The sequence below is a fragment of the Sprattus sprattus genome, assembly GCF_963457725.1.
Source record: "Sprattus sprattus genome assembly, chromosome: 18".
Classification (NCBI taxonomy): Eukaryota; Metazoa; Chordata; class Actinopteri; order Clupeiformes; family Clupeidae; genus Sprattus; species Sprattus sprattus.
The window spans coordinates 30,463,420-30,486,438 of NC_137916.1; the positions used below are offsets into that span (position 1 = coordinate 30,463,420).

The following is a 23,019-nucleotide window of genomic DNA, read 5'->3' on the forward strand; positions in this document are numbered from 1 at the left end:
CCTGACGGGATAAAAACAAACACGACTGCTATGCTGCTCTGCAAACTTAGACATCAAATGTTATAAACCTCTACTGTGTCACTTCTAAAGGGGTGATACATATTAATTTAATATCATAACAGGCTATAATATTTTAGCTTCACCCTTGCATTGAGCAAGGTGTTTTATTTCATTACATTATTCAACTACGCTTTATCCTGATACTACTGCTTTGGAACATTGAAATTGAAATGGGTCCAGCTACAGTGGAATTAAAACAGCTATTGATGCAACTATTAATAGACCGGCTGCCTGCCCACACTCTCTCACACACACACACACACACACACACACTCTCTCTCACCTGCACACACTCTCTCACCTGCACACACTCTCACCTGCACACACTCTCACCTGCCCACACTCTCACACACACACACACACTCTCACCTGCCCACTTCAACACAGAAGTCCCCTCGGATAGTTCCTGGCATGGAGTCGGCAGGGTTGGTTTCTCCCAGCATCTTGCGAGCAGTCTTAACTACATCGAGGCCTTGCCACACCTTTCACACACACACACACACACACACACACAGAAACACACACACACACACACACACACACACACAGAAACACACACACCTCCTTATTAATATTACTGACTGTGCCAGTCAGTGGCTACAGCGTCAGTCAAGTCTCTGCTGTCTGTATGAGCTTAGTGTGTGTGTGTGTGTGAGTGTGTGTGTGTGTGTGTGTCTGTATGAGCTTAGGAAAGACACGATAGCAGGATCTGAACTTAATAGCATCCTTTACTCTGCCATGACATCCATTAAATAGGAAAACACTCCAGCCAGGCCTCACCACAGCTATGATTGGTCCAGAGCTCATGTCTTACCATAGCTATGATTGGTCCAGAGCTCATGTCTTACCATCGCTATGATTGGTCCAGAGCTCATGTCTTACCATCGCTATGATTGGTCCAGAGCTCATGTCTTACCATCGCTATGATTGGTCCAGAGCTCATGTCTTACCATCGCTATGATTGGTCCAGAGCTCATGTCTTACCATAGCTATGACTGGTCCAGAGCTCATGTCTTACCATCGCTATGATTGGTCGAGAGCTCATGTACAGGTCTTACCATAGCTATGATTGGTCCAGAGCTCATGTACTTGACCAGGCCGTTGTAGAAGGGCTTGTTTCTCAGGTCGTAGTAGTGCTCCCTCAGCTGATCCTCAGAGGCCTGTGGAGCAAGGACACCTCGTTAACGTTCACAGGAAGAACCACTAACACCACCTCATCACTCCTCACTGAAGAACCACTAACACCACCTCGTCAACGTTCACAGGAAGAACCACTAACACCACCTCATCACTCCTCACTGAAGAACCACTAACACCACCTCATCACTCCTCACTGAAGAACCAGGAAGAACCACTAACACCATTAAGAATGCTATATGAATACATTTTTAGAAAGGAGACAAAACAGCTGAGTGGGTATTTTGTTGTGTTGTGTCAAGGGTGGGATAGTCACACATTCTTCCTGCTAGCCAGGCCCTTTACCCCTCACATGCACATACTACACCTACACTAAACAATGCCCTCCTGTTGCAGGCAAGCATACAGACAGTATGTCACATAACACATGAACATTCCTATCTAAGTATAATGTTCCTACGTGTGTGTGTGTGTGTGTGTGAGTGAGAGAGAGAGAGAGAAAGTGTGTGTGTGTGTGTGTGTGTTCCTTCCATACCTGCAGGAGTTTAAGAGCTACCAGCCTGAAGCCCTTCCTCTCAAATCGGCCGATGATCTCACCCACCAGCTTCCTTTGCACCCCGTCTGGTTTGAGTGCGATGAAGGTCCGCTCGTTCACCCCGCTCCATCCTACAGTACAGAGAGCCACACACACATACACACCATTCAATACCATAGCAACCCTGGGATAGCATACACATATTATTCAATACCATAGCAACCCTGGGATAGCATACACATATCATTCAATACCATAGCAACCCTGGGATAGCATACACATATCATTCAATACCATAGCAACCCTGGGATAGCATATACATATCATTCAATACCATAGCAACCCTGGGATAGCATATACATATCATTCAATACCATAGCAACCCTGGGATAGCATATACATATCATTCAATACCATAGCAACCCTGGGATAGCATATACATATCATTCAATACCATAGCAACCCTGGGATAGCATACACATATCATTCAATACCATAGCAACCCTGGGATAGCATACACATATCATTCAATACCATAGCAACCCTGGGATAGCATATACATATCATTCAATACCATAGCAACACTGGGATAGCATATACATATCATTCAATACCATAGCAACCCTGTGATAGCATATACATATAATTCAATACCATAGCAACCCTGGGATAGCATATACATATCATTCAATACCATAGCAACACTGGGATAGCATATACATATCATTCAATACCATAGCAACCCTGGGATAGCATCTTTCACACCACTCCATCCTACAGTACAGAGTGCCACACACACATACACACCATTCAATACCATAGCAACCCTAGGAAAGCATCGGTGTTGTTCAAACACCTGATGACTGGTGTTGCACTCTCTGTTACCCTCATCAGCCAAAAGGTGAAATCAGCCCAATCACCGGCCGTCTTCTTATCAACTTGGCTAGAATCCTAGTTAGTCGGTCTTGTACTTGTAATTAAACGGCCTGGTAGTTGAAGCAGTGCACTTTGACCAGAGTTTCAATGGTGTCGATAGTCATCAATTCCTTCCTCTCCAGGACTGCTACTGCGCAACTTTCACAAAGTCCGCATATGGCGCTTTTAAGTTGTATTAAAACTATCTGACTTTGTGCTTCCTCTAAATAAACGTGCACAGCATATTTATCCGTCTGTCAACAAGTATACTCCTAGACTGCCCACATCTGTCATGCAGAGATACGGAAAGTTCTGACGATGACGACTTCGTATTTGTATTCGTGGGAAAGAACACGGAAAGATGGTCTAACAGTAGGCTGATCTATCAGATTTTAGAATCAATTTTTATCAGATTTTTCGTATCATGGTATCATGGTACTACGCTATTGGTAACTTTTCCCGACTCCAGGTAGAGTAGATTCGTGGCCTCGGCCGAGTAGGCTACCCGATACTCGTCCGATATACTCGTATCCGTCGCACCCGGACGGTACACTACAAGGAATGGACTACAAATGTACACCGAACCGTTGTAGGCCTAGGCGACTAAACTTCTTCTGCCAGGACCCTGAGGGTGCAGTGCTGCAGTCCCGTTGTTAACCCGGCTCCGTTGACAGGAGGTCATTTTGTAGGGTTCTCTTTTGCGCTCTCACTCAGCCCAGGGAAGGGAAAATGAAAGTAGGCTAGGCCTAAATACAAAGACAATGAAAATAATCTGCGAAGCCAGACCCATAATCACCACAGCATTGCAAAAAACATCTAGGTCTATATTTCTGACCGGCATAATGGATCTAATACATCCATAACATGTAGCTTTGAAGGCTCACGGCTCACAAACTCATTCAAGACGGCCAAACTCTCTTTGCATTTAGGTGCGGTAAAGTAATATGTGTTTTAAAGAGAACCTTCTATTTTTTAGATTTTAAGGGGTCCAAACCTTTGGTAAGAACAATAAACGATCGAAATCGGTCTAGACTGTTGCGTTAAACCGCTATAGCCGGCAACCACAAAACGGTTATCCATGTAATCCGGGGCATGTAAAACCGCTTTCTTCCGCCACTGACATGCTCATAGTGTTATTATAACTAGCCTACTGACAATATGGAAAGGATTTTTACTGATATGGAACTGTGTCTGTTTACCTTGATAATTGTTGAGAAAACTGTAGCAAATGACTAGTCATTAACTTTCCACAGAAACTGAAACAATCTAAAGGTTATCCAGTTTTGCAAGATTCAAAACATACGAGCCAGAGATATCTGCAACAATACTGCCTTCAATTGATTTACATCGTCTCTTACCGTCTTCCTCAAGTCGGGCTTGTTTTGCCCCCAAATTCCCAGGACCAAGGTCTGCGGGTGATCGCTTGGATCCCATAACTCTCCCACACTTACTGTACCTTTACCAGTCATAACACGTCAATGATTTGCAGCACAAGCAGGAACCAATCGAAAGATAAGTTCAGCGATTCCTATTAATAGGATCTGATAATAACGTCGACTTAAAAGTTGGAACACAACCAATAACAGATAAGAAGCAGGCTTAATATCTTTTATTTACTTAATAGGCTACTGTCAGTTATTTTTTCAGCCTTAGAGGAGCATCATCTCAATGTCATTGTATCAGACCAGGAGAACAAGACTAATTCTGAATGTTTAAGAGGCCTCCGTGACAATTTTTTTGGATGGAGGTATGGTATAGCTACTGTGTCCCATGTTGACTCACTTTTTGAACGTCAGCACACTTGTCATATTTCACTGCGCATATTTGAGGGTGTTACAATTGAAGCTGTAATCTACCAGTGCATCAATGTAACAATATGCCATGGACCTGAGTTGGCTTGGTGATGACGTCACGGTGGGATACCCCTGGGAGGTTATCCGCTGGCGGGCTGCTAGACGTTTGACATTAGCTGGGTAAGCACTACCTGTGTTACTGCAAGGTGACCAGTGTTGTGGACGAGAGGATAGCCAGCTCAGAGTAGTCTTCAGACAGCATGCGTGTAATCCTTACCTGACCAAGTTAGCAGGACTTGTCGACATAGTTTAGTAACATGACACGCTATTTCTGCACTTAGACAGCAGTAGCTTAAAGCGCTAGGTAGCTAACTAGCTACAAACTATGCAGCTTTAACGGTTCCCTCAAGCTGACTCGTCTGTGTGAATAAATGAACAACCAACAACAACACTTACCTGTCTGGAAGATGTTCGCGAAGATGGTTAAGAAAAGGCAAATCATGTTTGCTTCCGAGACGCCGGGTTCCCCACGCGCACCAGTTGTTAAAGGACGGTGGAAACGGAAGGAGGCTAATATGTGCGCGGCCCCGTGCTTGAAGGAACGAGCGTGCATTCTCTTAATACGTTTAAGTTTGCGTCCCAGAAATAACTGGGTGAGCCCCAACCCCCCGGTTAAAAAAAATGCTTCAATTTTTCAATTCTGGACAAGAACATGCGTTTATTTACAGTCATCGATACAACATCAAGGGAAAAGTTGACTCATAAGGACAGTAGCAACTTTACCAAGAATTATTTCAGTCTTTAGTAGTGAGTGGCTTCAATTGTATGTTCATTTCAAGAGTGCTTGGGCTCACTTCCATGGCCCTCTTCTCTCTGTAACCATTTGCCTGCTGAGCCCATGACTCAGACCGGTGTCCCTTCCCCGGCCTGTCTCTGTCTCTGTCGCTCTTGGTCCTGGTTCCGGAAGTACTCTTTGCTTAACAGGATGTCGCGTCTCAGAGGCAGCATGGGTTCCTCTGTTGCCGAGAGACCCTTCTGGGCCAGGATCATGGCACGCAGGAGGGGTGGGTAGATGACGTAACGTATAGGGGGTTCTGGGACGGCCTGGAAGCGCGTGAAGTCGGCCTCCTCGTGTTTGGGCAGTAACCGCCAGTCGTGATACATGGCATTCTCAACCTCGCGCTCCGCATCCTCTGCTTTGCCTGTAAGAAACAAAGACATTAAAGTAACACTACGCAACAATTTGACACTTTTTGAGGTGTGGGTTTATAGGGCAACTAGTTTTGGTACCATCCTCAAATTCATTTTGATAGCATATGATCATGTGAAGGACTGATAACCTCACCTGTAAGAAACAAAGACATTAAAGTGAAAAAGTGAAAGTCCTCTCTATGGCAGAGGTGGTGTAGACACACACACTCTGAAATCCACCTCTGCATTTAACCCATCCAGTGAAGTGACACACACACAGTGAAGTGATGTTTCACACTAACCCGGAGCAGTGGGCTGCCATTCGCGGCGCCCGGGGAGCAGTGATCGGGGTTAGGTGCCTTGCTCAAGGGCACCTCAGCCGTGGATGTGGGCATGGGAAAGCAGTGCTCTACCACTTCCCCCGCCCACATTTTTCCTACTGGTCGGGGATCGAACCGACCACCCTCCGGTTACCAACCCGAAACCCTGACCAGTAGGCCACGGCTGCAATTGGGGCAAACAAGCTGTAGAGATTAAAATGATTCTGATTCTGGTTCTCTTGGACTCCATCCTCCAACTCAATAGAGAAGTACCAACATGTTCGTAACATAATGTCTACAGGTGAGGGCCAGGGATTCAAATACTCCATTATTAAACTCCAGCAAATGTTGGACAGGTGGGTCACTCTGATATTATCCCATCTGCTTTCATCCAGCAGCTTAATCTGACTACATCTTCAGTTATACATTAAGCACTGAGGTTGGTTCTGTGTAGAACACATCCAGGGCTGAGGTGCCCTTGAGCAAGGCACCTAACCCCGATCACTGCTCCCCGGGCGGGCGCTCAAAAGCCGCGCTATGCTCCGGGTGAGTGTGCTTCACTTCACTGTGTGCTGTGTGTATCACGACCCTGGATGGGTAAAATGCAGAGATCAAATTCAGAGTGTGTGTGTGTGTCACTGTCTCTGCCAAAAACAGTCACTTTCACTTTCAGTGCTGTTGAGCACACTGCCCCCCTGGACTGGAGCCTACACTCTGATTACCTGACTCAGAATCAGTTGACGCACCTTCCTGCTCTTCTCAGTGGGCATGTTCATATCAGAATCAGGTTTTATTGGCCAAGTAAGTTTGCCCAAACAAGGAAATTGACTTGGTAAACTGGCTCTCAATGTGCTTACACAAAATATACATTACAACACAATCTCAGATCTATATCTGATGTATCTCTGCATCTCAGTGGGACTTGGATTACCCAGAAAGCGTGGAGCAGTAAGCTAGATATGGCTTGGCATAAGAACTATATACTCCAAAAAAACGTGCACACCTTTTTTACTAGCTCCGTCTCCTCTTTAGAGATGGAACTCTAACATCAAAGCTGGTGCTGAGACTGCACACATTTAACCCAAACTAGGGGTTTTCAGAAAGGGGTTGTAATTGACACAGAGATGGATGAATGCTTACCTTTGAATGTCATGACTCCCCAGGCTTTTCCATGATCCATATTCTACAGGGATGACAGGACACATCACATTTACTCATTTAACAGACACTTTTATTCAGCTGTGGTGTACACATTTGTGCATGCACATTGCACCAAGGGAATTCTGTCAGTATTGGTTCTAAGCATCCTACTCAGCCCCATACAAAGCCAGGTGTTCCTACCCCACCACCAGAAGACACACACACACACACAGACACACTCTCTCTCTCACACACACACACACACACACACACACACACACACACACAGACACACTCTCTCTCACACACACACACACACACAGGCACACACACACAGGCACACTCTCTCTCTCACACACACACACACTCTCTCTCTCTCTCTCTCACACACACACACACACACACAGGCACACACACACAGACACACTCTCTCTCACACACACACACACACACACACACAGGCACACACACACAGGCACACTCTCTCTCACACACACACACACTCTCTCTCTCTCTCACACACACACAGACACACACTCTCTCTCTCTCTCACTCACTCACTCACACACACACACACACAGGCACACACACACAGGCACACTCACTCACTCACACACACACACACACAGGCACACACACACAGGCACACTCTCTCTCACACACACACACACACTCACCTCTGCCGTGTAGTCCACCTTCACCTTCGTGATCTTCCAATAGCATGGCTCAATGTGTTCCTCGAGCCACGACTTTCTTGTGAAGATTCTCCCCACACCGAACATCCGCATGCTGGCCAGTAGGGTAAACAGCCGACTTTCACGCCGTACGTCTTCCCACGCGAGAACCGGCAGTGTTTTACCGGTGAATGGACGGGTCATCGTCTCATAGTCAAGGGCATACCGCTGAGACTCGGTCGGCCGATTCTTCAGTTCACGGTAGGCACGAATCTTCCGTGCCATCTCCGCGATCAGACGAACGCGCTTTTTCTTCACCATGTTGCTGTTTTAAGACAGAGGCAAAATGCTTACATTAAACTCCTGTTTAAATTTATTTGAAAGAAAAAAACTGTACTGTCTCTAAAAACAAAACACCGTACAGTGCTACATAAAAGCCTGACACTTCTTAACACTTCAGAATGTAGTCCGCTAACTGGTTATAGCGCACGTATTGCTCAAAGAAGAAGGCAGCAGAGGAAACAGTAAGTCCAGTGACTAGCGAATTGAGATACCCGATTATGCCAGTGCAGATAAAAGAAAGCTGACAGGCTAGTCTGCCAAGTAATCAAATGTATTTAGCCCAACAATACTGTACTCATTCAACCATCTGAGCTATCTCATTGACGGCAAGGCTAGTGACCCCATAGACAGTAACCGATAGAGCTGTTTGTGAAGCACATGTTACCCTATGAAATTTAAAGCATTGTCCTAACAGCAATTTTACCATAATGTACATTAACTAATCATTTTTTCTTGCATGCTATGTCGTTATTACACAGCATTAACGACATGTCACCAACCTGTTTGTCACCGTGGACAGGCGAATCCGTATATAATCACTTGACCTCAACAAAGCGGAAATTCCTGACTACGGGTGCGACTTTTAATTCATACCGTGTAGACGACAGATGTTTTTAGTTCCGTCTTCAACAACATTTGTACACAGATCTGAAACTAGACAGAATTTGAAGGAGTGGTTTTGTTTAAACGCCCCACATAAAATTCTTTATTAACACATTTAATTAAAAAAAAAATCACTTTTCCCCCAGAACTGATTTTGTGAATATTTATTGTTTCATTTTAACACCATAATTCGGTTAAAGGCCATGCTTAAGATATACAGAATGCAAATAGAGACTAGGCTTATACATACACTATGTACAGATGACAGCATAGTTGAAATATTTAAATGTATATACATACAAATAAGCAAAAGTGCTTTAATGCATAACAAAACTTTTCTTTTTACAGACAATTATAAAACATATATATATAGTGTGTATTAGATTAAGACCCACTGAAGAAAGACACAATAAAGGACTTTCCTCATAATAAAACAGCTTAAAAAAATGAAGACATGGAGGGAAAAAAAGAAATTTAAGTGAGTCTGAGTAACATTTTCAATAGTTCAAGGTCACCCTTGATGCCATTGTTAAAACGACAGAGCCCAAGGCACTGGAACACTCCGAACACGACTTCAGTATGCAAACTGATCATCTTACACACTCATACCACAAACTTGTTTGACTTATGATGTCCACTCACTCGCTCATCCACATGTAAGTGCATCTGCAGACAGACAAACCAACAAGGAGTGCTCTCCACATTCCACAGATTTACCGCAATCCCCTTTGCAACTAATCTTCAAAACATTTGATGGTGGTGTTCATTACTCCTCAAGATTAGACTTCAATTGTACACAAGCTGGCACAAGAGAAAGTACATTATATCATAAAGGGCACATCTTTTTGTAAAAGCTCCTGTTTAAAAAAAAAAAAAAAGATAATGGGTGATGGATAAAGCAGCATCTGTGTCTGAGAGCAGGATAAACACACACACACACACACACACACACACACACCAGGGTAGGAAACTCTGCATGATTCGGGCCGCAAGTGTCGTCCCTATACTGCAGCGCACTGCTCATTATCCAAATAAATATAAAATAAAATAAAAATCCTATCAGCTACCTCAGTAATTTTGGATGATGGAGCTGCAGCATGACCAAACTGCCGAAAGCCTAACATGAACCTTTCATACATGCCACAGAAACAGCGGAAAGGGGGTTGGGTTACTCTAGGCCACGTACGAGAGGGCAGCGTGAGACCGTAACACATCATCTCCTGCCTTCAGGTAGCAGCACTTCCTGTGCGAGACCCAGGAAGGAGTAGTCAGTAACAGTTTGACTATAAATATGAACAAGTCAAAATATAGCTGGGACTTTTGTGGAGTCTAGTGTATGGGTGTACAGAACTAACTTGTTTTGTTTCGTTTATACTCTTAAAGGGGTTAAATACTGTTGAGAACCTTTAACATCCAGTTAATGTTTACCTATAATGTAAAGACCAACACAAGATACTTTTACAGTGTTGGAATGCATGAAAGTGATTGTACCTAGCTTTTCTAGCCTACATACTGAACCCATGTTTAGTCACAGTTGAGGTGGAATACAGTTGGCCCCATAGGTCTGCTCATATCTGGGTGGGGTTTTGCACATGTTTGTGTTCGACTATACCAAGGGTTTTCAAAAGGTAGCCTCTATGAAGCACCCCCATCTGGCCAAGGAAGAAATGTACTGAAAATGGAGACTTGATGTGTAAAGGGCAATGCTTCCTTTTGTTAATTTACAGAGTAGTTTGCCCATTGAGAAACACACACCATTGATCATTGCATGTTTTCATATCTTAAAAAGGATTTGAAAACCCCTGGCAGTTTGCATTAGAACCACAAATACTTTAGTTAAGATTTTCCTGTATTCATTTCTTACCTTTGCATGTCTGCCCTGTGTGTGTGTGTGTGTGTGTGTGTGTGTGTGATATATATATATATATATATATATATATATATATGTGCGTGTGCGTGGGTGTGTGTGTACATAAATCAGGTCCAACGACAGCGCTTTCTCTGGCAGGCCTCCGGGTCCGAGGTGCAGCCCTCTGAGTCGCTGCTGGAGGTCGGCCCGGGAGGCGTGTGTGTGTGGCCGTGAGACGGCGTGTGGTTCTGGGCGTGGTCCAGGGTGAGGACCCAGCCCAGTTTGGAGTGTAGCAGCTGCCGGAGACCCGGGGGCAGGGGCAGCACCCCCAGGGCGTCGGTCCCAGACGGGAGGAGCTTGCGTAGGCGCGCGCAGCACAGGTACTGCAGGGACGTGGGCGCTGACACGGAGCGGATGAGCTTCATGCTACTCTTGGCTGCCGTGCTGCACGCCATGGGGAACACCTGCTTGTTCTGCAACTCGGTCGCTGCCACACCTGCAACATCCAAAGCACACACAAAGAAGAATCAAACAGAGAATCCCTAGATATGTAGACATTAATGTGATGTTTGAAGGTTTTTTGTTTTTAATACCTTTTAATACACAACATAATCAGGAACATGCTATCTAGGTGGATGATGATTCTCTAAGAGTTTGTGTTCCTCTGAGGAAGCAAGGTGTATAAAATAACTTCCTTTAAGTTGCAAATACATTTGCTGCCTAATATAGCTGACTGCACCAATCCTTCAGTGAAACAAGAAGTGATCCTGTGAGACGGTTGGCTACAAGCAGAAGTCCTTGCCCTTGAACACACACACCTCTTGGCTGTATGGACTGGTACTGACCTATGCACTTTCGGTTCTTGAAGAATGTGAGTGTGCCGTGCCAGGTGTCCAAGTGCACTCCGAGAATGGAGCCTTGGCCGAAGCGTGTGGAGAAGCTCATCTTGTCGCCTTTATGATGCAGCAGGCCTACACACACACACACACACACACACACACACACACACACAAACACACACACACACACACAGACACAGACACAGACACACAGACACACACACACACACACACACACACACACACACACACACACACACACACACGAAATTAGATTAGATAGATTAGATTCAACTTTATTGTCATTGCCCAAAGTACAAGTACTGAGACAACGAAATGCAGTTAAGCATCCAACCAGAAGTGCAAAATAGCAATACAAGTGCAGAGTATGTGCATATGTAAAGTGGAATAAGTGAATAAATAAGATATATGGGCCATTCTACCGAATTCGTGTAATATGCAGTCCCTCAACAATAAAAACTATTTACAAAACAATTAGGTATTTAGGCATAGATATTTAATTAGAAAATGTTATGGTCTATATAAACCCAATGCATTACATGAGATAGTGATAAGCTAAATATATACAAAATCATCATTTATAGGGTACTTTCTATTGGGAAGTAGCTGTCCCCAACCCTGACATCTAAATTTCAATGCCTTTAAATAACACTTTTCAATTTTTTTAGATTTTTTTCAATGATTTAATTTCAAAGATCTTTATGATTGGGTTGAAACAGAACTTGGAATATTTAGATTTATTGTGGGTTTAATTTTTAAATCAATTTTCTATACTCAAAAAATCATGTCCCTAGTTTTCATGTCACTACCGAAACACAAGAGTTTTAGTCCATTGGCTGAGCCTGTGTTTTAGCCACGACTCTGCATTTTTGACCATGCAGTGACACTGCATCTCTGACCCTCATGGTTGAATGGTAAGTAGCTAAATCCCATAGTTTTTATATAAATGTGTTCCAAAGTCTGAAAATCGACGTGTAACCTTAAGAATTGTCACTACCGAAACGCATGTTTTCTTCAATTAAGTAAACCTTTTGGGGTTTCATGGAAAATCTTATGTTTGTATGTGTGTTCACCTCTTCAAAGATGTCTTTGCATGCAGTGTGCTTGTTAGAATTCTTTATTTATGCTTAAAATTAGCTAGAATTGTCACTACCGAAACAGTCACTACCGAAACATATGGTAGTGACCTGATGATTTCAGTAGTGGTAAAATGAAATGGTAAGTAGTTCAATCCGATAATTTTTTAAATAAATGTGTTGTGTGGACTAAAGGGTGGCCCAGAGCACCTTTTGGAAGATTTTGGGAGAGAAATGAACATCCATCCAACAGTGCAGTCACTACCGAAACACTGGATGTCACTACCGAAACAGTGCAGCACTACCGAAACACAGGATGTTTTGTAAAAAATTAAGTATATTGAGTAATCAACTAAAATGTTATGATACTGATTGGATTAATGTATGTTCAATTTCATCAATCAACAACTCTGGAATCAATATGATCAGTATTTTGCATTTTACAAAGAAATATTGCACTTAGATTTTGATGAATTGTATAAATTGAACTTGAAAATTTGGTAAAAAATTCATTTTTATGGATTTCATTGTGAAAACCTTCAAGAAATATTTGTAAAAATACTCTTCAGAGAAGGGAAGGAAACACAATCTGAACAGGTCAATAATAATACTTTTTTACTATAGTAAATGTGATGTTTCGGTAGTGACAATTTTTGGAAGAGGAAAAACATTCCAACACATTCTGAAAATACAATATAAAAATTGACTGTTCTTTTACTAGATAAGTGTACTTTAGATATGGTACAATATACATACGGACAAAGTTTTGGGAATAAAACATAAAAAAAATCAAAATATTTCCGACCTGACTTTGCACCAATTCGGTAGAATGGCCCATATACAGTAAGAGTTAGGTATGAAATATGAACAGAATTGAGACTGGCAGCAATTGAGGTAGGAAGTGTAGATAGATATGAAATATATAAAGTGCAGGTGTAAGTATTAGTGGTGGTAATAAGTAAAGAGAAGTGAATGAGGTAGTTGTAATATAATGATTAGTAAGTGTTGTAAGGTGTAAGTACAGTTAGTACAGTAATACAGCAAAAAAAATGTGGCTATGCAAGAGAATTACACTGTCAGGGAGTTTCTGAGAGGTGTTGATGGAGTTACCTGTGTATGATAACCCCCAGCTCTCCTCGTCCTTGCCCAAAAGGCTGCAGAATGTGTGTCTGTATTTGTCCAGGTTCACATCAGAAGTTCCAATCCCCACCATCTGTGGCGTGAACACACAGCACAGGAATCAATTATTCACACAAGCCATCTCGGACACGTCATCGTGTTCATGCTGCGTAATTTCTGTGTGTGTGTGTGTGTGTGTGTGTGTGTGTTTGAGGATTTCTTATGCTAGGGGAACAAGAGGGTCTGTTCATCACAAAGAGAAACCACTTTTGTCCCCATAGCAGAGCAAGTGAAAATGCAACAAAAGTTTTAGTTTAGTTTTGTGTAAAGACCGTATGTTGTGTATAATTTCAAGTGTCAAGTAATTTTCAAGGAATAGTATGCAGGTAACAGTTGATAAGGTACAAACTCAAAACCATAGTTATATGATTACCGTGTCATATATACTGCTATTATCTACCCAGAATGCCTCCACAAGCGTATATAGAGCTATGAAAACACAGCATAGGGGATGACTGCTGGTGTGATTGCAGGAAGAAAATCTTTAAATGAGACAGACAGGTTATGGTGCCTGCATCATTGTGCACTACAGCCTCTTTAACATTAATTTGTTGGTGACATTGGACCACTGACTGCTGTGTTATGTAGTGTGGGCTATTTAGATAAATTAGCTATGAGTCTTCTGTGAATAGTATGACAAACACGGTTGTTTTAGAAACCTTTCATATAAACTGTTGTATGATGCTGAGATTGGAGCAACTCACCATGTCCGTCCCGTAGACGGGCGATGTCATCTTGATTGAGCTCCAATCTCAGCATCATACAACAGTCACACACTCACACACTCACACACTCACACACAGACACCTAATTTGTGCCGTTTTAGAAATTAGGTTTCTAAAATAACCTTGTTTGTCATACTATTCACAGAAGACTCAGAAGGCTGAGATTGGAGCAGCTCACCATGTCCGTCCCGTAGACGGGCGACGTCATCTTGATCTCCCAGAAGTGTTGTCCGTCGGTGAGCCCCCTGGAGCCTCTGATGGCGGCCGTGCCGCAGCTGTACTCCGAGTGGAAGCTCACCTTCCTGCTCTCGCAGCTCAGCAGGGTCGCCGCCGACCGGCTGTCATCGTCCCACACCCATTCAAAATCTGCCACAGACAGAGAGAGAGAAAGTGTGTTTATTATTGCATGTACCAAATTGCTTCAGCACAGCAAAATTCTTACGACTTGGAAAGCATCATTCATCTACGCAGTAGACGTCATACATACATATAACATATACCAAAAAAATAACATAAAACTCTATAACACTATGACAATAAAACATATAAAATGTAACATTAACATACAACAATTTAAAGAACAACATATATATCTGTAACATTATGAAACAGACAAAGAGAGAAAGTCAAGATCTACCCAAACATATGCCACTGCCACTAAAACCCCAGAGGGTAGACAATCTTCGAGGATGAACATCATCACAGAATAACGGGTCATTCCACACTAGTAGGGACATTCAAGTAAATCGTCAGTTTGACAGTGAGTAGATGCAGGGTATTTTTTCTTTTTTTAGTTCTTTTGTATGTGGTGGGGAGAAATCAAGTGAATTGAACAGAGAGAGTGAGACTCGAATAAAGAGAAGCGACAGAGAGAGAGAGTGAGACTCAGATAAGGACAGAGAGAGAGAGACTCAGATAAAGAGAAGGACAGAGAGAGAGAGACTCGGATAGAGAGAAGGACAGCGAGAGTGAGACTCGGATAAAGAGAAGGACAGAGAGAGTGAGACTCGGATAGAGAGAAGGACAGAGAGAGTGAGACTCAGATAAGGACAGAGAGAGTGAGACTCAGATAAGGACAGAGAGAGTGAGTGAGACTCGGATAGAGAGAAGGAGAGAGAGAGAGAGACTCGGATAGAGAGAAGGACAGACAGAGAGAGTGAGACTCAGATAAAGAGAAGGACAGAGGATGAAGGAGAAGCTTAAGAGGCCCACCCTGGTCATCCTCTCCACAGCGGCAGTCGTGTATGTGTGTGAAGCCACGCAGGCGGGGATTGCAGCTGGCCTCAATCTGTGAGTCACAGCTACAGTAGGACTCTCCAGTCACAGGCACAGCACTGGGCACCGGGGGCACGGCAGCAGGGAACTCCACTTCAGAGTCAGAGTCACTGTACTTTAATACACAAACCACAGCAACAGGTAGAATCTATTAATTTTGTTTAGTTACAATGACATAACTGTTAGATTAAGCCATGTCATTATGGGATTCTATGATTATACCATACGTGAGAGTGTTGACGTGGTTAATTTTAATCTAATGAGAAAAATAAACAACAAAACAAGCAGACACACACACACCTCAGTCTCCGAGGCCTGAATAAGAGCTCTTGCGTCTGCATCCCGCCGAATCCCACTCCAAACATAGCGCCACGCCCGACTATTCCTGCTTCTTCTTGACATGTCAGCCTGTGGATCACATCACATCACATCACACATCATAACAAACCAAACACACAGCGAAATAAGACAACGCAACAGTGATTTGCTCATTAGCGATTAAACATACACGACACACCCCTTGGTGGATCACTTTTATGCAGCAGGTATAGGACTCTCCAGTTTACTGCCATTCACTTTAAATCACTGCATAACACTCGTTAAAATACAAAAGTAACAGTCAAATGAGTTAGAGCTTTACCCCAATTAGGTTAAGAACCACGTTTTATAATGACACGGTCTAGTTGCCATACTTTAAAGGCTTGAGTAACGTAAAGTTAGCTAACATTACAGATGCATTCCACCACCATCAAAATACGAGAAAGCAAAACAAAATGCATCACTTTCAAACTGCTCTACCAACATAAAAAACCAAGCCAAGACTGAAACAATGTTGCAAGTCTACATAGGTTAAGTTAAGATTTTTTTTACCTCAGCAGCCTGTAAAGTACTGCTAGCAGCTAGCTAGCATGTATAGGTCAGTTTCCACCAGCCGTCATTGAAACAGTGGTTGATATTCCGACTTTTATGTTATTTGTCTGTACTTCCATCGCAGAAATCTGTGTGATAGTTTGTCCAAGAACTAAAACTCACTAACTGGCTGCAAGTGCACGGCAAGATAGATTTAAACGTTTTAGTAACTACCGCTAGTAAGCCAGCACTAGCTAGCCAGTGTTTTTTAAATATAGCTCTTATTATGAGAAGTGCCCTCCAAAAAGGTTAGTCGGGTAGTTCGATGTATGCACATATAAATGCAATGCCACGTTAACAAATGGTCTATAGTTGAACTAATTTGTCGATTTGTGACGACGCTAGCATTAGCCAAATGTTACTTGGCTAGCTAACCCGCTTCAGAGGCGGAACGGAGCGAACCCACCAAGCCATGGTCCGCTAACTTAGCTAGATAGGATAGCAAAGTTAGCTATCGAGCAACACTGTCCCAACCAGGGTAAACTTACCAGTCCTGCGGTTGTCCAAGTACGTCTCGCTGCGCAGCGAAAGGCTTCTCCAGTTGTCAAGCGTAGATTTTCTTGTCTTCTTGCAGTTTTCTAAATATTGGATAACGGTATCTGCATATGCGTTTACAAATATGCAGCCGTCAAACCATACTAGCTATTTAGCTTAGGGTTGTCCTGCTACCTGTCAGTCCCAGCAATGACCTACTTTCACGACAGACGTAAACAATACATTACCATGTCCTTCGTTAACCATTGATTGGATATCACATTAAAGAGGTGGGCAATAGTACATGTACATTATATTCATTGGTCAATATGGTTGTCATAAACTGTCGTGTTCTGCGCTGTTCGTGAGGCGGACATTTTGGCTCTCGTAAACCAGTAAAGCCTTGCAGTTGAATATGGACTTACTTACCTCTCTTATTGGATATTTTAAGGAGGATTTTGCGCATCTACAGTGCTTTTCCCACCCCAGCCAGGCACGAAGATAAATAAGATTTAAGAAAGATATGTGCAACAATACAAAACTTGAATCCATTACTTCCAACCACTGCAAATGTATTTTCATATGCCACTTAACTATCTCTAACTGGCCAGAGGAAACTCTTTTGAAAGAGTGTCCAGTCAATCACATCATCAAAATCAAATAGTTTACTAGTCTGTTCACACTTGATATAAAAATAGATTATTCATTTAGCCTACAATATAGAATTATTTGACCTTTTTTTATCTTGCAACACCCTTTGCATTTTGAAATTGTATAACTAACAATGTATTCCTGTGAATGAAAAGTGTGTTAAAAATAAAATGAATTATTATTATTATTTATTAGAATGCATGATGAATACATAATTATTTTGCCGTTCCCACATCTCAATCATTAACCTCCCTTTACTGGTGCTAGCAGCCCCATTAGTGGCTCCACCCTATACTTTGAAAACCTCTACTGTAGATAATCTGGGGCAGTGCGACAAGCATATTTAGTGTTCAGTTGTGCTAAACCTGCCGGATTGCAAAGCTAGTTTGGTTGAGCTGCAGCACAATGACTTACTCCGGAACAGATGGCAACCTTAGAGGTAATCCCTACCCTCACACAAACCCAGCCCTGATAGACACAAATACAAGTGCATCGCTCAGAATGTGTAGAAAGTAAAATATACTTTGCTCATCGGCGGACCCAGACAGTACATTTGAGACAAGAGATAAATGTTTACGATGAGGACAATTAAAGGCAGCTACTTTAAGGAAGGTGGTGGAAGTTGAGGAGATTTATTTATTTAGGAAATTGGACGGTTCGGCCTTCACTGACCGGCTTAGGCCAAGGAACGCAACCAGAGACAGCAGAACTACAGATTAAAACGGTACAAGTGTTCGAGAATGTCATCTTTGAGATAAAACACACACACACACATCCGACCACAGATACATGCGTGCATACATAATCTCACACACATATACATATACACACTCACTCACTCACCTCACACATACACTCACACTCCCACCAATATCTGAGTACAGACAAACTATCTCCATGGTAACCAATGATTACACCCAGTGAAACTCCAAGCACTTAGAAACAAAATTACCCACAGTGTAATTCACCTAGCTATACAGATATATATTTATATAATACACTTATTTATATAGAGAGCATTGGGATTCAATAAAGACTTTGTTCCTGTAAAACAATTCCATGAACAGTTGAAAATCTTCTTAAATTATCAGTGGGGAAAAAAAAATAGTATATTTTGTATATAATTTGATATGTCCTCAACATCATGTGGAAATCAGAAATGGTCCCAAAATAATACTTTAAAAAAAAAAAACGTATGTTTTGCATACACAAGGAAAATGAAGACAAAAATAACACACACAACAAAAAATTAACACAAACAAGCAAAGCAAGGTCAAGGGAGGAAGGGATGCACTATCTAAACATACACCCACGCATACACACACACACATACACACACACACACACAGAACAAATCACAAATTACACCGCGCATTTACAGAAGCGACTAAACTCAGGAGTACTGTACACAAGGAGAAAAGAGGAGCGTGTGTGTACACACACACTCACGCACATGCAAACATGTATTCACTCTCTCACACACTCAATTACCCAGACACGACCACACACATTCTCCTCTCTGCTCTTGGGGTCAATGTAATATATGTGGTGGTGGTGGTTCTACAATGTCGATATTAATGGATAGGATTTCTTTTTTTAAATCCAGTATGGGTCTTTACTTTAGTCGTCATGTTTTTGGTGAATGAGCAAGTGTGTGTTTGTGTGTGTGTGTGTGTGTTTGTGTGTATGGTGTATGTGGTGATTCTATGCGTCACGTTGAACTTTGTTCTCTCCTTGTCTACTTGGTGGAGAGGATGAGGGCAACGATCAGGCCGTACAGCCCAAGAACCTCAGCAAAAATGAGGATGAGGATCATGCCCACGAAGAGCCGAGGCTGCTGGGCAGTGCCCCTCACGCCAGCGTCACCCACGATGCCAATCGCAAAGCCAGCTGCCAAGCCACTCAGTCCCACGCTCAGGCCAGCACCCAAGTGCAGGAAAGCCCTAAGAGACGGGTGAGAGGAGAACTTTAGCACGGTGCAACAGTACATCACAGCAGGAAACTACTAAGAGATGGAGGAGAGGAGAACTTTAGCACGGTGCAACAGTACGTCACCGCAGAAAACTACTAAGAGATGGGGGAGAGGATAACTTTAGCACGGTGCAACAGTACATCACAGCAGGAAACTACTAAGAGATGGGGGAGAGGATAACTTTAGCACGGTACCACAGTACATCACAGCAGGAAACCGGGCAGATGTATGCGTACTTATTAACAATATGTGTGTGTGTGCGTTAAACACGTTAAAGCACACCAAACTTACTTAAAGAGTGACATATTTTCCGTGATGCTGTTGGCGATGAGCACAGCCACCACCAGGCCGTAGATGGCGATGATGCCAGCCATGACCACGGGGATGATGGACTTCATGATCAGCTCCGGCCGCATCACAGACATGGCAGCGATACCTGTGCCACTCTTCGCTGTGCCATAGGCAGCGCCCAGAGCTGCGGATAAATCAGAATCAGAATCAGATTTTATTTGCCAAGTAAGTTGGAACAAACAAGGAATTTGACCCGGTGAACTGACTCTCAATGTGCCTACACATATATTACACAAAATATACATTACAACACAATACAATCATTGAGGTCTGCATTTTAAAGAGCTGCAGAAGAACTGTCGATTCCGTATCCTAACTTTAACGTGTAGGCCATTCACACAAAACTGTGTTAGATCAAAAACCTTTAAGTGCATTAGTGACAACCCATTGCTCCAACATGGAGCATGGTCACACTACAGATCACTTTAACACAACCAGAACTATACAAAAGTATAGTATGGTTAGTATCAGTAGTAGTGTGTGTGTGTGTGTGTGTGTGTGTGTGTGTGTGTGTGCGTGTGTGCGCGCCCACGCGTGCGCGCGCGTGTGTGTGTGTGTGTGTGTGGGGGCATCTGGAGGTGTCAGGGGAGGGGGGTCTAAGCTCATATCTTAACTAATGAACATCATTCCAACACCTACACCTTAAATACTTAAGAGAGGGTACACACAATCACTCTGGGGATAATCAGTCCCTGCACACATTTTTGTACACATTAGTGTAAGTGTAGCTAAAACTGTTTAAGGTCACACGTTATCAGACACATAAAGCATTCCAATGAATGAACAGTTTCCCTATTTCTAATAAGGGAACAATGGTGTACTTCTCCACTGCCGCGACCCAACGGGAAGATACAAGTCTCCCTCTCGCACTCCCTGTCTCGACAACACGATTAGATACGAAAATGGCCGAAGACGCCCACGGGGTTTTCCTTCGCGTTTAGCCAACACTGACTTAACCTACTGGATAGCATAGTAATTATCCAATGACAACGACTCTTCTCCAGGATATAACATTTTGTCATTATATTCGGTCGGGAGTAATTACTGAGTCGAATATAAATGTTACTGAATGAACGGTCCTCCGCATCTCACAGTGCAATCACTGGATTACACCTTGCTCGGTATTTTTGCTAGTGACTTGACGGCAGTAGCTAAATCAATGACATTAGATGGTGGATGGGAGGTCAAGTCAAATATAGGCGAAATTCCTTAACGCCATACACAATTTTCAGATGGCATCTTAAATTAATCCAACATATTTATGTACAATGCTTATATATTTTAGGCTGTCTTCATTCGATGTCGCTAGTTTCATGTATCAGTTGGCAAAGGCAACTTCAGCTTAAGTCGTCTTGATTTCGAGATGAATAGCAAAACAAAAAATTGTCCTTGACGTCTAGTAAAAAACAATCAGACTAAATAAATAATTTATAAAAAAACCTACGTCAAACGCAACGTCATCTACCGTGATGGAACCCTTCGCGCATCCCTTCCCCCTCGAGCAGGTATATACCGAGGTGATCGCCTCGATCCGCGGGACGCATCATCGCGCAGCCAGCCGTGACACCCTCCATCTCCAGTTCCAACCAGAAATACGTTCATTCCCCATCACATAAACCAAACACGCAGTTCATGTCTGTGCGTTGACAATGCAGAGTCTGCCCAGAATGAATGAAATACCACTTACCGCTGAAGACCATTGCGGATGATGCTCCCATCACTGCGAAGAACGGGGAATATTCTGGGCTCGACGACATTCTTCCGATGCTACAATGAGATGTACAAAAGAGAAATATTGAATTTCTACCAGTAAGGTTTTTAGGTCTGTGGTACCTGCTCAAACTAGGCTACTCGCAATGAAGGAAACACGACGGCCTGCGCCAGCACGGTTTTGAAGAGCCACGGATCTAGTCTACCGCAGATCACCGGTGGGAAGAATGAAAATGGCGAAGTGGAGAGAGTCACATGATCAGTCATCACCGTGCGGCCCATTTCCGCTTTTCAGGGATGACACATACGTCTAAATAAATGTACCTAACATTATTTTAAATAAATGCTCTTTATAATCAAGTACATGACTCGATTATTAACATTCTTATGTAGACCAATTATTATTTTTTCTTCTATGCACTCATTACATCTCTCGTTTGTATATATTTCACCCCTATCGCTAAAATGGTACAGTCCATTGCAGACTGTCACAGGGATGTGTGAAGTCTGCTCTAGCTTAGCCATTGGGAATTGCAGGTTGACAACAATTGTAGCTAAACTCAAATCTATGAATTCACGTCTAATAACATGTCCGAGTATAGGCTACTATCAATTGAAATATATGTTGGTAAAACTAATCTGTTGTATATTTGCTGCATACATATGAAGCGCTGCAACCATGCCAAATACAAAGTAAAGTGTACTATGCAGCTAAAGCGTGTTCCTGGAATTAAAGATCAGCTGACAGTCCAGAAAAGAGGTAAGAGTAGGCACACACACACACACACACACACACATACACACACACACACACACACACACACACACACACACACACACAATGTGCATACAGGGGCCAACCACATAATTACACATCTTGTGTATTTGTTAATGATGTCTAATACATAATTGTATGTAGACCTATGCAAATATTGGTGCCTATATAGGATATACTGGTTGCAGGGTTATAGGGTGATTTAAAGTTTAAGAATTAAAGACTTGAGTTTTACTACTTCCACTCATCAGCTGTGGGTCATGTGACAGGTCTTATGATTGTCAGAATGGGAGAGTCCATGGGAGAACTGAGACTGACTTAGTTTGAGTCACTGGCACACACACACACACTCACAGACGTACACGCACATCCACGTGATCGTGTGTGTGTGTCTAAAAAAATCCTATATGAATGATCAAGTTCTCACAGCCTACATGTACGTGTACAAATGTAGTAGTGGAAGGAATACGCTTACATCTCGTAAAATGGATGAATTTACACAG

The 23,019-nt window shown here is 42.8% G+C and overlaps 4 protein-coding genes across 6 annotated transcripts in view; all 4 read right to left on the reverse strand.

The window, feature by feature from the left end:
• The window catches only part of nme3 (NME/NM23 nucleoside diphosphate kinase 3), a 6,302-nt gene extending 1,286 nt beyond the window's left edge, over positions 1–5,016 (reverse strand). The window contains exons 1-5 of one of the 3 annotated variants that reach the window (XM_080856748.1): positions 4,897–5,016; positions 1,733–1,863; positions 1,119–1,220; positions 430–542; position 1 (exon numbers count right to left, since the gene is read on the reverse strand). The exon at position 1 is cut by the window's left edge and continues 1,286 nt beyond it. In XM_080856748.1, coding sequence (XP_080712874.1) covers position 1; positions 430–542; positions 1,119–1,220; positions 1,733–1,863; positions 4,897–4,942 — 393 coding nt within the window. In that variant the 5' untranslated portion in view covers positions 4,943–5,016. Of the gene's footprint in view, positions 2–429; positions 543–1,118; positions 1,221–1,732; positions 1,864–4,005; positions 4,098–4,896 lie in introns of those variants that run through there. The other 2 variants (XM_080856747.1, XM_080856749.1) reach the window with 2 other exon arrangements.
• A 114-nt stretch (positions 5,017–5,130) lies between these two features.
• Positions 5,131–8,682, reverse strand: mrps34 (mitochondrial ribosomal protein S34). Its single transcript, XM_080856108.1, has 4 exons — positions 8,608–8,682; positions 7,769–8,090; positions 7,092–7,134; positions 5,131–5,642 (listed from the first exon to the last, which is right to left on the reverse strand). Exons 2-4 carry the CDS (start codon positions 8,084–8,086, stop codon positions 5,344–5,346), a joined length of 660 nt encoding a protein of 219 aa, XP_080712234.1. The 5' UTR covers positions 8,087–8,090; positions 8,608–8,682; the 3' UTR covers positions 5,131–5,343.
• A 1,979-nt stretch (positions 8,683–10,661) lies between these two features.
• On the reverse strand, positions 10,662–17,197 carry spsb3a (splA/ryanodine receptor domain and SOCS box containing 3a). Its single transcript, XM_080855785.1, has 7 exons — positions 17,072–17,197; positions 15,975–16,082; positions 15,612–15,789; positions 14,578–14,765; positions 13,606–13,708; positions 11,405–11,530; positions 10,662–11,055 (listed from the first exon to the last, which is right to left on the reverse strand). The coding sequence occupies exons 2-7, from the start codon at positions 16,074–16,076 to the stop codon at positions 10,688–10,690; spliced, it is 1,065 nt and encodes a 354-aa protein (XP_080711911.1). The 5' UTR covers positions 16,077–16,082; positions 17,072–17,197; the 3' UTR covers positions 10,662–10,687.
• Positions 17,198–18,324: 1,127 nt separating this feature from the next.
• On the reverse strand, positions 18,325–21,946 carry atp6v0ca (ATPase H+ transporting V0 subunit ca). Its single transcript, XM_080856533.1, has 3 exons — positions 21,719–21,946; positions 19,972–20,155; positions 18,325–19,651 (listed from the first exon to the last, which is right to left on the reverse strand). The coding sequence occupies exons 1-3, from the start codon at positions 21,786–21,788 to the stop codon at positions 19,447–19,449; spliced, it is 459 nt and encodes a 152-aa protein (XP_080712659.1). The 5' UTR covers positions 21,789–21,946; the 3' UTR covers positions 18,325–19,446.
• Positions 21,947–23,019: the final 1,073 nt, after the last annotated feature.

Coding starts and splice junctions, on each gene's coding strand:
- mrps34 (XM_080856108.1), bottom strand. CDS start 8,086: ATGGTGAAGAAAAAGCGCGTTCGTCTGATCGCGGAGATGGCACGGAAG. Junction 7,135..7,768: donor AGGTGGACTACACGGCAGAG/GTGAGTGTGTGT, acceptor TCATCCCTGTAG/AATATGGATCATGGAAAAGC. Junction 5,643..7,091: donor GGGAGTCATGACATTCAAAG/GTAAGCATTCAT, acceptor TGTTTCTTACAG/GCAAAGCAGAGGATGCGGAG.
- spsb3a (XM_080855785.1), bottom strand. CDS start 16,076: ATGTCAAGAAGAAGCAGGAATAGTCGGGCGTGGCGCTATGTTTGGAGT. Junction 13,709..14,577: donor CCGTCTACGGGACGGACATG/GTGAGCTGCTCC, acceptor TTCACGCCACAG/ATGGTGGGGATTGGAACTTC. Junction 11,056..11,404: donor CAAGAACCGAAAGTGCATAG/GTCAGTACCAGT, acceptor TGGATGTTGCAG/GTGTGGCAGCGACCGAGTTG.
- atp6v0ca (XM_080856533.1), bottom strand. CDS start 21,788: ATGTCGTCGAGCCCAGAATATTCCCCGTTCTTCGCAGTGATGGGAGCA. Junction 20,156..21,718: donor ATCCGCAATGGTCTTCAGCG/GTAAGTGGTATT, acceptor ATTTATCCGCAG/CTCTGGGCGCTGCCTATGGC. Junction 19,652..19,971: donor GAAAATATGTCACTCTTTAA/GTAAGTTTGGTG, acceptor CCCGTCTCTTAG/GGCTTTCCTGCACTTGGGTG.